This window comes from Phascolarctos cinereus, unplaced genomic scaffold (assembly GCF_003287225.1).
Source record: "Phascolarctos cinereus isolate Bilbo 61053 unplaced genomic scaffold, phaCin_HiC Scaffold_2;HRSCAF=192, whole genome shotgun sequence".
Lineage (NCBI taxonomy): Eukaryota > Metazoa > Chordata > Mammalia > Diprotodontia > Phascolarctidae > Phascolarctos > Phascolarctos cinereus.
Window position 1 is genome coordinate 203,951,904 of NW_027555625.1, and position 12,060 is coordinate 203,963,963.

The window sequence follows — 12,060 nt, forward strand, 5'->3', positions numbered from 1 at the left end:
GAACATGTGACTTCATTTGTCCCTTCCACACACCCATCACATAGAAATGGAAGAATCTCTCTACAAGAGTGTGGTTTAGGACAGTGACTAAAGAGGAGAAATTCTTTTATTGGAAGAAAATAGGTATGGCTAGACATAGCCAGAAATACCTACATTTCCAAGGTGGGTGCCAGAGGAGGGTTGAGTACTTTTTTCCTTTTTGGTATCCCTTCTACCTCAAGCTTCTCTCTAGATAGACATAACCAACTATCATGTAACGTAGTGAAGCCCTGACAACTCATAGAGAAGCTATCCCTTTTTACCCAGATATGATGTAGGCAGGCTTAAGATTATTGTAAACAGACTGAAGATTATTGTAAACAGTGTTTTCTTGGTTTTGTTTGTTTTTCACCTCACTATTTCATGCCAGTCTGTCATTGTTATTCTAAGATCCTGGAGCTCATAAGCTCATGCCTATGGTGAAAAGCATGAGTGAGTCAGATGCACAGCTGCAGGATTTTTGTGGTCATTTGAGGATCAGGTAATTAAACTATTTTTTCTAGCTCTCCTACTTCTGGACCTTGAATTAATAGCAGAAGTCCAAGAGAAGGGCTGGATCATAATCAATGATTTTTCGTAAAGTTTATAGAAGCTGGATGACTTTGGAAAATGGGTGCTCAGTACTTTCCTGTTTGTAAGCTCATTTGTCACTTTAAGTGACTCATTCTTTTATACTTCTATAAATTGGAAAATGAAATTCAGAAAACAAATTTGAGCAAATGTAAACACAAATCTAGGGACAAATACCTAAAGTTAATACAAAACCAGCACTCTACCAACTGTTCTTGGCTTACTCTCTTATTAAGTTTTCACATATTAAAAAATGAAAACAAGTCCAAATGCAGAGAGAGAAGTGAAAGGAGATAAAAAGCAAGGAAGAGACTAGTGATCAATTTGTAAAGCAGACAAAGAATGCAAGTTTAAGATGAACAAAGTAAAAATATATTTTTAGATAAGCACCACTCAATTCCATGACCCATATTTGGAGAAGAGCCGAGAATACAATTTTTAAGAAGAGCCCTCAGGACACACCAGAGTTGTTCCCTTGCTTAGCAGGTCAAGGAGTCAGGGGAATCACGTCAAGAAGTGTCCTCTCTGGGACTCATTAAAACTCCTGACTTGGAATAGCAAGTCCATGATGATGTCATCTCAGGTAATCAAAGAATACCATCTGAACTGAGCTGAAGCACAGATCCAATCTTAAGAGAAGGCATCTGATGGGACAGCAGAACTACTCCTTTAGGAATACAACTCTTACTGTTTTCATTCCTCCTAGAAGACAATAAAACCTGAATATTGAAAAATCCTTCTTTAACACTCTTTTTTTTCATTTCTCCTGCTGTTCTTTCCACTCTATGTCATTTTCCTTTCAAACCTTGCCAAATTTTGAACTCCTTGAGCTATAGATTTCTGTTTGCTTTCCGTTGCTGGCCAGGAGGGTCTAGTTCAGGGAAAATTAGGTAAGATAAGCAACTTCTTGGTAAGCAACTTCTCTTTCCTCCCATATGGGAGAAAGAGAAAGGTAATGGGTGCATGATACCTTAATACTGTTCCTGTGCTGTGATCATAACTGCCCAGTTAAATCATCAGAAAAGCAAAAAATTACCAAAAATGGATGCACTCTTAACCATCTCATCACAGGAATCCCATCCCATATTTCCCCACAGGTTCCCACTTGATAATTTCAGGCTTTAAGTTAACCATAGAAGAGCTAATGGAGTTGAGGACTGACCCAGTTTCTCCATGAGAGGTAAGTGAGGAATCATGTGTTCTGTCTCAGAGAGTTATACAGAATCTGAATCTGTCATTTGCTTCAGGGAGAGGAAATGGAACAGAGTGGGGTGGAAAGAAAACAGGATCTAAAATTCTCTGTTACAAGTTAAGGAAAGAATGATAGCATAGGGTCCTCATAATGAAGATGCCATTGACACCTGTGTATGTACCCTTTTCCTTTACCCAAAAATTTTCCCAACAAGGCACTGCCCCATTAAAGAGAAGAAAAGGGAGGACCAGTGAGGGGTATGAATTGGTCCAGGGTCACCCAGGGAGTCACATTCAAATCTGATGCTAGAACCCATATCTCTTTAGAGTACCTTAGCTTCTGATATCTACAACAGTGTTTCCTCCTGTAACCAAGCCCTTGGACTGTACTTCACCAAAGTCTACCAAAACCACTCACACCACATCATCCCAAGATAGTCAAATAGGAACATTTAATAATTTTTACCTTTGGAAAATGGTTTCTCCAACTCAGTAGTGATGCAGAGCCCTATGTCCATAGAAATCTTCTTGTCTCTACTAATCCCCAAGATGGCTTCTGGTGTTAACTAATGGTCAAAAGTATTTCCAAGAGATTGTCTTCTTATATCTCACAATTTACATTAGATATTTAATGCCTTGTAGTTATAATTTCTCCTGAGAGAAACCTCTTTGTGCAACAGGTAAGTCCAATTGTGGCCAATAAAGTGAACAAAAGTGAAATGTGCACAGAAAAAAAGATGGGGAAAGAAGTTAAAGAAAGGATTTTTTTTAATCTTAATTTTCTCAAACCTTCTGCTAAATGTTACTACAAACTTGATGATACCCCAGGAGGCCTCAGCATTCTATCTTTAGCTTGTACTTGGACTTGAGGTTGTCACTTACTCCAAGACTTTGCTTTTTCCTGATCACGTGTAGAAGTCACAATTGGCCCACTATTGATATTAGTGATTTTCTATCTCGGGCACAGCGTAAATATGAGTCTCTGATGGCTTCTGAAGTCCCCCAGATGGCCTCTGGCACATACTCTAGTACTATATCTATAATACTATACTCCCTTTAAATATACTTCAGACTCTGAAACGTCATTTTCCCATTATCCCCCTTCTCCACACCACCATCACTCTCCCACTCCAAATTGGAGATCAGAAACAAGTTCTACGACATTTCTGTTTCCAGAAATGTCTCCTTTTTTCCCTCTTCTTCTGACTATTGTCATTTCTGTGGTAAAGTGTGGAGGGGCAGGAGAAGGCAAAAATATAAATGTGATTTTCATATATAAATTCCTTTTCTCCTTAGAACTGAACATATTCTTAAATGAGGTTGTATAGGTATGTGATATCTCTCAGAATAAATCCACTCCTTAATCATTAGGATCATAGATTTAGAGCTCAACTAATCAAAACCCCTCCTTTTAATGATGATGAAACTCAGGACTATAAAGATAATCAATTTGCTCTAGGGCACACAGGTAGTAGGGTTCCTCCAATTGCAGGAAGTAATAGGTTAGAAACCATATATAACAATAGTTCTGTAACATGAAGGTAAAGTGAAAGCAGTAAATAACTGAATAACAACAGAATATTAACTAGACAAAAAGAGGTACTATTTATGTGGCTATTTTAATGCTTTCAAAGCACTTTACATATTTTAACTCATTTTATCCTACATAGTTTGTGAAGTATGTGCTATTACTAACCCAACTCTACAGATGAGGAAACAGCTAGGTGGCACAGTGGATAGATGCCAGGCCTGGAGTCTGGAAGACCTGAGTTCAAATCTGGTCTTAGACACTTACTCTCTGTGTGACCCTGGGAGGTTATTCAACTCCGTTTGCCTTAGTTTCTTCTTCAGTAAAATGAATTGGAGAAGGAAATGGCAAACCACTCCACTATCTCTGCCACGAAAATCCCAAAATGGATCACAAAGAATTGGGCATGACTGAAAATGGCTGAAAAACAACATTTGAGGAAACAGAGAGAGCTTAAATGACTTGCCCAAGATTACGTATAAACTAGTATAAACAATGTGACATATAAACTCACTGTCTGTGAGACAGAGTGCAGATTCAGGTCTTCCTGCCTCCAAGTCCAGGGCTATATCCACTATGTCACCTAGTAAACCACATGTAGATGGAATGCACTCCATTTTACTCTCTTCCATTCCCTTATCTCATGCTAATTTTCCTTATTCTAGATTTCCATCCCCACATCATGTTCATACGTATATTAAACCATATCATTAATTATCATCTTTATCATCATTTCATAATTCCATTTGTAAACCAGTCTCTACCCTTCAGAGAAGAAAAGAGAGAACATTCATCATTTCTCCAGCCAGGTCTCTGGACTTGGGGTAAAGAGGAATAACATCATTCCTTCACCTCCCAGCACTTGTTGCCACCTGAACTGCCTAAGACCTTGAGAAGACTCCATCCTACAATTAAACCCCTATGGACATTGACAGCCTACCTATACTCATTCCTTCATGATGAACACACTCCCCATCCCATTCTGAACCAGAACCGCTCCTGTTATCATTCAAACCATGTGCTTGACACTCCATTGTCCAATCCCTTATTCAACTCACCACAACCCAGTCTTCCCAATTTGACACTCAAGTTACCAATTACTTCTACTGTGTCCTCTGGAATACTGCTCCATAGGTAACAAACTAGCTTTTATCTTGAAGTTTTTCCTTTCCCACTCTTTTCATCCTCTAGCTCTCAATAAGACCCATCTCCTTCCTAATAACACAGAATCCCTGGCCTGCCTTTCCAACACTGGCTTTATTTTCATTCATTCCCTTACCCCACTGATCCAGGTGGAGTAGTATTCTTTGCTCTTTATAACCACTTTGAGGCACTTCCTTTACTTCCGTTACTCAGTAATCTCTCCTCCCCTGAGGTTTATTCAAATCATATCTACCACCCAATCAAAATTCTGGTAACTATTGGCAAACAATCTCCAAAACACTTCCTTTCTTTCCAGAATGAATCCATTGCCTGATATTTTGGTCCTTCTCTCATACGAGGGTATGTCGACATACACATTGATACTCTCTTAACTGCCCTAACCTCCCTGTTCCTCAACATATTCATTTCACATAATGTACTTCTCCATCCCATTTAAGCCACCAAAAAAGTGATCATGTACTTGATCTTGGCAATGTCACCATCCTGCTAAAGCCAATAGTCCTTGAAATCATCATCCTCCTCCTCATCATAATCATAGTTTACATTTATATGACATTTTATGATTTATAAAGTTCTATATATATGTGTGTATCTATGTATATAGATACAGATACACACACATATTATCTCCTTTGATCCTCTCATCGACCCTGTGAAGTAGGTACCATTATCATTACCATGTTACAGATGAGGAAACTGAGACTAAGAGAGTTAAGTGACTCATCTGGGGCTCCAAAATTCTAAATGTCTGTCGCAAGATTTGAACTCAGATGTTCCAAACAACAAGTCGATCAACTACACCAACTTGCAGTTTAATATTAATATATTAAGCCATTAAATCTTACCTATCCTTCTTTCCCAAAATATGTGGTACAAATCATAGTATTCATGGTATTTCTTTCCTTCTCCATCATACCGCCATGCAATGTTTGCGATCTTATTCCCAAACTTTAGTCTAAATTATTCCTTCTGTTTAGTTTATTTGAATTATATTTTCACAACACTGTCAGCTCTGATTCCCTTTCAGTGATCCTTACCTAGGTATTCTATACTATCTTCCCTCTTCCCAGCTCCCAAGATATTGCGTATCTTCATATGGACATATCTTCTTATTATACAATGCTTTTTCTCTGCCTCTTTTAACTCTTCTGTTCATTGTGAATATGGTGTACACTTCCAAAAACATACTCATCATAAATACTTAATCTCACCTAATCTAATTGAACCGACAATCTCAAATTTTCTTCATGAGCTGGGATCTATTTTGCCCAATTTATTATTCATTCTTTGTGCTTGATGTATATAGATATTTTAGGCCCTTTTTTACTGCTGGATTCCTCATTTGATTCTTTTCTCCTGATAATTACTCTTTTCTTCACTTATTAATACATTGGACTTAGTTTTATTTTATGGCAACCATATTAGTAGATCTATGCAAGCACTTTCCTCTTGTTCCCTCCTTTTTCAGTTTGAAATATATTACTTAGCTTTAATGTTAAGCGATTCTTCTCTTCTTTGCAATGCTATTCTATTCTCAAATCTCCAATACAGCTTAGAACTTATCTTTCCTTCCTCAGCCGTTTTCTTTCTTTCCTTGAAGCAATGTTCTTTTCTAAGAAATAAAAACATTACCTTTTTCTCTAAATATATACCTTGTTACGTACCTGTAATTCACCACACCTGCTGATCTCCACCTATGTTGAAAAGCACAAGGTATGATTCACAATCTTCTGAATAATAAATCCACTGCAATTATTTCAAAGAACACTTTATTATTACTAAAAATTGAAAGTAGAGATACATTCCCCTAACACTTTCACCTCTTTCAGAATAGAGTACAACCTATAAAATGTGCTACATAGTTGCTGTTTTGTACTGGTAGGAACACAAATGTGCCATACTCTCAAAAAGTCACTGTAAAATTAGTCTATCCCAGTCCTTTAAACTTTTGGGGGGGGTTGAGTTTCTTAGACAAATCTCATGACTAAATTTTGTACAAAACTATCTATTTACTATATATACATATACACATGTGTGTATATGTGTGTGTGTATACACACACACATACACACAGACTGATCTGAGGGATTATTGGCCTAGGGGTGGCCTCCTGAGTAATACTTAAGTTATCAAAGTGAGCTTTCCAATTTTTCTGTAGATAGAATGATGCAATCTTCTCCACTACCTTTCATATGCAATTAATATATTCTTTTTTTATAATTTTTTTTCTTTTGGCTAGGCAATGGGGTTACGTGACTTGCCCAGGCTCATACAGGTAGTAAGTGTTATGTTTCTGAGGCCAGATCTGAACTCAGGTCCTCCTGACTCCAGGGCCAGTGCTCTATCTACTGCGCCACCTAGCAGCCCCCAATTAATATATTCTTTCCTGGATTTTATGCAAACAGAATCAGAGAACCTGATCTATAAGCAGAAAGCAATTTATTTAATTAGATACAGATATAGATTGTGTTTCTCTTATAACAATTCTGTACCTTAATTCTGTACACAGAAGTAGTCAGAGGTGTCATTGATAGCCACTTAGCCATGAAGTTTGTACATGACCTGTGGGTAGAAGATTTTAGTACGTCCAATGGTTTCTTTGGTTTACAGAGAGTCAGAAACCCTTTTTTTCTTTCAACCCTAGTTCTACCCATAGGGCAGCTGATGAATTCGTTGTTGAGAAGTGTGTAGATCTGTGGAACTATCCAATAAAAAGTGGCGGACTTTTCTATCTCACTCTGCAATCCTGCCTTCTTCACTTGATCTAGACATATTTTATTGAACATTAGTCAAGGGAACTTTGCACACTGGAGTTGACCCTTCATAGAAACATTATGTGTGATTGTGTGTGTGTGTGTGTATGTGTGTATACACACACATACACACACAGTATTGAATAATATTGCAATGCATAATAAAAATGTTTTAGTTTACTAAATAAGACTGCTGCTCTATCTCTCCTAAGCTATAGAAGTCTCCCCATAAACTCCCAGACATAGGATCAATCTTACAAAGGTGTTCTAGAACACAGATAGTTTGAATTTTTTAATCTCCTTGTTAAGGAAGAAAATAATGTCCACTTAATGCTTAATGCTCCACAACAGTAGTTCCCAAGGTACTTTGTTCTGCAAACTCTTTCAACAGCAGCAAAATGGGTTGTAAATCACTGGGGTAATTTAATGTGCTACTCAAAATATTCGTTAAGTGCTTACAATAACTACAGTAACTTTGGTCCCCAAACTCCAAATTAAAATTTACAGTATATAATTGTGTTCATAAATTATAAACATTTATTCTACTTTTAATTTAAAAACTTTACATATAAAATTATGTTTACAAAATAATTAAAATAAATTATATGAAACATTCTCTAAAAAGTAAAAGTAGTCTAGAAAACCTCATATTCATACTGTTATCTATAAAACTTAACATTAAATTAATTTTATTTAATAAAAACAATATCCTTAGTTAAATAAATAATGAGTTGAAAGTTGTTTAATCCTTGTGGTGGTTTGGAAACAATTTGATGACAAGTTGTGAAATGGAAAGAAATGTTGCATTTAGTCAGAAGGAGTTGAATTTGAGGTAATTGCTGCACAAAAAAATTGTTGTGAACATAATCATAACAGTTTTGAATCACTGCAGAAATAAACCTATAAAAGTTCAAACATACACATGCTTGTTGACACAGGAGAAAAATATATTTGCAACAAAATTTCCCAATTATTATTTGCTTAAAGAGCCTTTAAAGAATTTTTAGTGTGAACCCATTGGACAATTGTCTCAAATATCCAAGATGTTAGCAAACCATTAAATATAAACAACTGGTCTAGAGGAAGAGATGGAAATAGGGAGATTATGGATTTGTACTGTAGTTGAATTTGGGGGTTCCTGCTCATATACTTGGCATGGAACTCAGTCCTGTCTGTCTTGTCATTATCAGGGGATATTCAACCTTTTTGAATCATGGGTTCATCATGAAGCAGAATGAGTAGACTTGTCAGAAAGCACTAGCAAAAAGGATGTTGCCATCACTTGTCCTTTTTTTCTGACCATTAACTTCAAAACTTTCTTCTCTCACAACTGTCACTCTTCCTCTTCCATGCTTACATTCCTACCATTTCAGTTTTAGGGGAAAAGGAAAACAAAATAAAAGGGATGAAACAAATAAACATAAATTTATAACTTTATAGGACAGAAATTAATAGAATCCTAATTGTATCTATTCAGGTTTCTTCTCATAACTACTCCTTTCAAAATTCATCTCTGCCTACTTGGCCTTCATTATAATATATATATGTGTATAAATATGTATATATATATATATATATATATATATACATACATGTATGTATATATATACACATATGTGTACATACATATATATGTGTGTGTATGTATATATAAATTATCTACATAAATCAATTATCTTTAGGCAGAAAACAAAAAAACTTACAAATGCAAGTAAGAATTTAAAAATCCAAGAAAAAATAAAATTATAATGAAAATCTAAAAGAATTATCTCTTCATATTACTTCAAATAGTTTAATAGATTTTATATGGGTTTATACTCTAAAATAGTTCTGTTGAGAGGTTTGTATGTATGCGCTTATTTCAAAGAAATTTATCACCCTTTATTTGGCTCAATTTGATGGTCATCTTTGTCAATTGTTAGAGAGGAAATACCTTAATCAGAAAGTAAACTCAATAATTGTTGCCATGAGTCCAGTTCCCATTAAGAAGGTTTTCACCTTATTGACTTCCCACCTACTGACTTTCAGTGGCCTGTAACATCATACATTTATAGTATTCCTGGATTTATTGGGTCTTTGTACTCATCTCTCTGTTTTCATCCAGGAAAAAAAGAGCCCGTGCAATGGAACTCTGGAATACCACCTTGGAGAACAGTTTCTTCCTCATTGGGATTCTCCAGGAGAGTAAGTATCCTGGACTGGTTTGTGCCACAATCACATTCCTCTACCTGGTGGCTGTGACCAGCAATGGCCTCCTGCTCCTGTTGATTGCTATGGACAAGCAGCTCCATGTACCTATGTACTTCTTGCTCAGCCAGCTCTCACTTACGGATCTGCTCTTTACAACTGTTGTTTCCCCCAAAACATTTGTGGATTACTTGCGTGGAGAGAGCATCATTTCTTTTTCAGGCTGTGGATTTCAGATATTTATGATACTGACAATTGGAGGTGCTGAAGATATCCTGTTAGCCTTCATGGCATATGACCGTTATATAGCCATTCAACATCCCCTGAGCTACATGGTCTTCATGAGACCAAAAGTTTGCTGGTTCATGGTGGCCACATCCTGGCTCTTGGCATCCATGAATGCCCTTGTGCATACCACATACACTATGCACTTCCCTTTCTGTAGAACCCGGGAGGTAGGCCACCTGCTCTGTGAGATCCCTCCTTTGTTGAAACTGACATGTGCTAACACCACAAAATACCAGTTCATGATATACACAATGGGTATGGCATTCCTCCTCATCCCCCTCTCTGCTATCATTGCCTCCTATACACTAGTTTTGACAGCTGTGTTCCACATGTGCTCAACACAGGGGAGACAGAAAGCTCTCCTTACCTGCTCATCCCATCTGACAGTGGTCGTGCTCTACTATGGAGCTGCTATGTTCATGTATGTCCTGCCCAGTGCTTACCACAACCCTCAGCAAGATAATATCATCTCTGTGTTCTATACCATTATTACTCCAGCCTTGAACCCCCTGATCTATAGTCTGAGGAACAAGGATGTACTGGGAGCCCTGAAGAAGTTGCTAGGGAAAGGCCCCTCAGGTCAAGAATTGTAGAACCTTACACAGGTCTTTGCTTGCTCTTCCAGCTGAGAGGTAGTAGCTAGCAAATTCCCACTTGTCTGGAATGTCTCATGGGCACCATAACAAAATATTCTCATTTATTCTTACTTTAACACTACTGTATTCTATACATGAGGTCATTCACAATGTGAGAGGCAGCTACAGAAGGGACAACAGAAGGAAAATTCTAGAGGGGTACAAAATATTTGACTTCTCCAATTCCTGGTAATAAGTGTGCCCAGGTAACAAAACCCACACTTCATAATGCATTCTAGAATTTTTTTTTAAGGAATAGTAGTCAAAATTAGCAGCCTATAGCTTGAAAAATACACTTTTGCAATTTTGAAAACCAACATAAAATTTGTCCCTCTCTGGTCTTGTAACTCTTCTCTCCATCTTCATCACTTTCAAAGGCCACGAGTAACAGCTCAGCAATCAGTTATGTGAACAGCACATCCTGTATAATAATTTCTCCCACAAGTCCATTCAGCCTCTACTTGGAGATTTCAAGGAAGTATACATCCACTATTTCCAGGGGAAATTCACTTTTGGCCATACGTTAATGAGTTTTTACTTTTATCAAGTAAAGTTGAGGGTCACCAAACTGAGCAATAGAGAGCAGTGTATTGAGCATAAACAGAAAGCTACTTGCTAGAAATGGAGAACTATTCAAAAGACATAGTGTAAAAGATGCTATAAGGAGGCATGCATGACTAGGAAAAAATATGGGCAGTCAGATAGTGACAGCAAGGAATAAACTATAGACATTGCTGCACTGATGTCTATGCAATATCAAGACATTTAAAAAAACAAGCAAAGAAACAAACAATTAAACCTTCTGCACAAGATTAACAGGACAAAAAATAAGTAAGTTATTTTCCTACATCATCCTACCAACAGATCTGTCAAAGCATAAAAGTAGAGCTTGGCCTTTATAATTGTTTGAGTGACATTCAGGAGTTTGCATTAAGACAGAAAGATGTTTGGGATCATTATGGGGATTAGAAGAAGGTACTGTTCATATTCAGAAAATACAAAGTCCTGAATTTCTTGGAGAAGTCGGTATTTAGCTGTGCTATATACTGTAAAAATCCTTCCCATAGCTGCTAATGGGTGCTATGTGGGTCCATAAAGTAGTTTTAAAGAATCCAAGTCTCTCTTTTTTTTTTTTTGGTTATTCTTGACTTTGGAATTCCACTATAATGGAGAGCCTGCAGCAAGTTTCTCTGCTAGGTCAAGCCTGTTGCATTTCCCCTCTCCTTCAAAGGTCAGTAGAATGTCCTTCAAGGACAGCTGCAGGACCATTGGATCTGGAGTCAAGAAAATCTGAGTTAGACAGAAACTAGTTGTTTGACCTTGGGAAAATCACTTAACTTTTTCCTTATCTGTAAAATGGGAACAACATTGTTTTGTTTTAAGGACTAAATAATAAATGTAAAGCACTGAAAATCTGAAAGCACTATGTAAGTGCCAGCTATGATAATAGTAACAAGATTATTATGTTTGATATTATTGTTGTTATTATTGTCTTTTTCAAAGGCACAAGCTTCATCTGCCTAGCATAAAACAAATTACTTGTAAATGAATTGATTAAAGCCGCCTAAAGCAGATTGGGCAAGAGTTAAAATAACAAACCTGTGCCACTAGCTTTTATTCAATAGCTTCTCTGTGCTCTTCTGTAGAGGACCACAAGGGAGTAGGACTCTGACACTGATGGCTGTGTAAGCCCTCTCAGGTGAGG

At 37.0% G+C, this 12,060-nt stretch overlaps 1 protein-coding gene across 1 annotated transcript; it reads left to right on the forward strand.

Annotated features, from left to right (window-relative positions):
• The first annotated feature begins 9,368 nt into the window (after positions 1 to 9,368).
• Positions 9,369 to 10,313, forward strand: LOC110212666 (olfactory receptor 2AG1-like). Its single transcript, XM_020992685.1, has one exon. The coding sequence runs from the start codon at positions 9,369 to 9,371 to the stop codon at positions 10,311 to 10,313; it is 945 nt and encodes a 314-aa protein (XP_020848344.1).
• Positions 10,314 to 12,060: the final 1,747 nt, after the last annotated feature.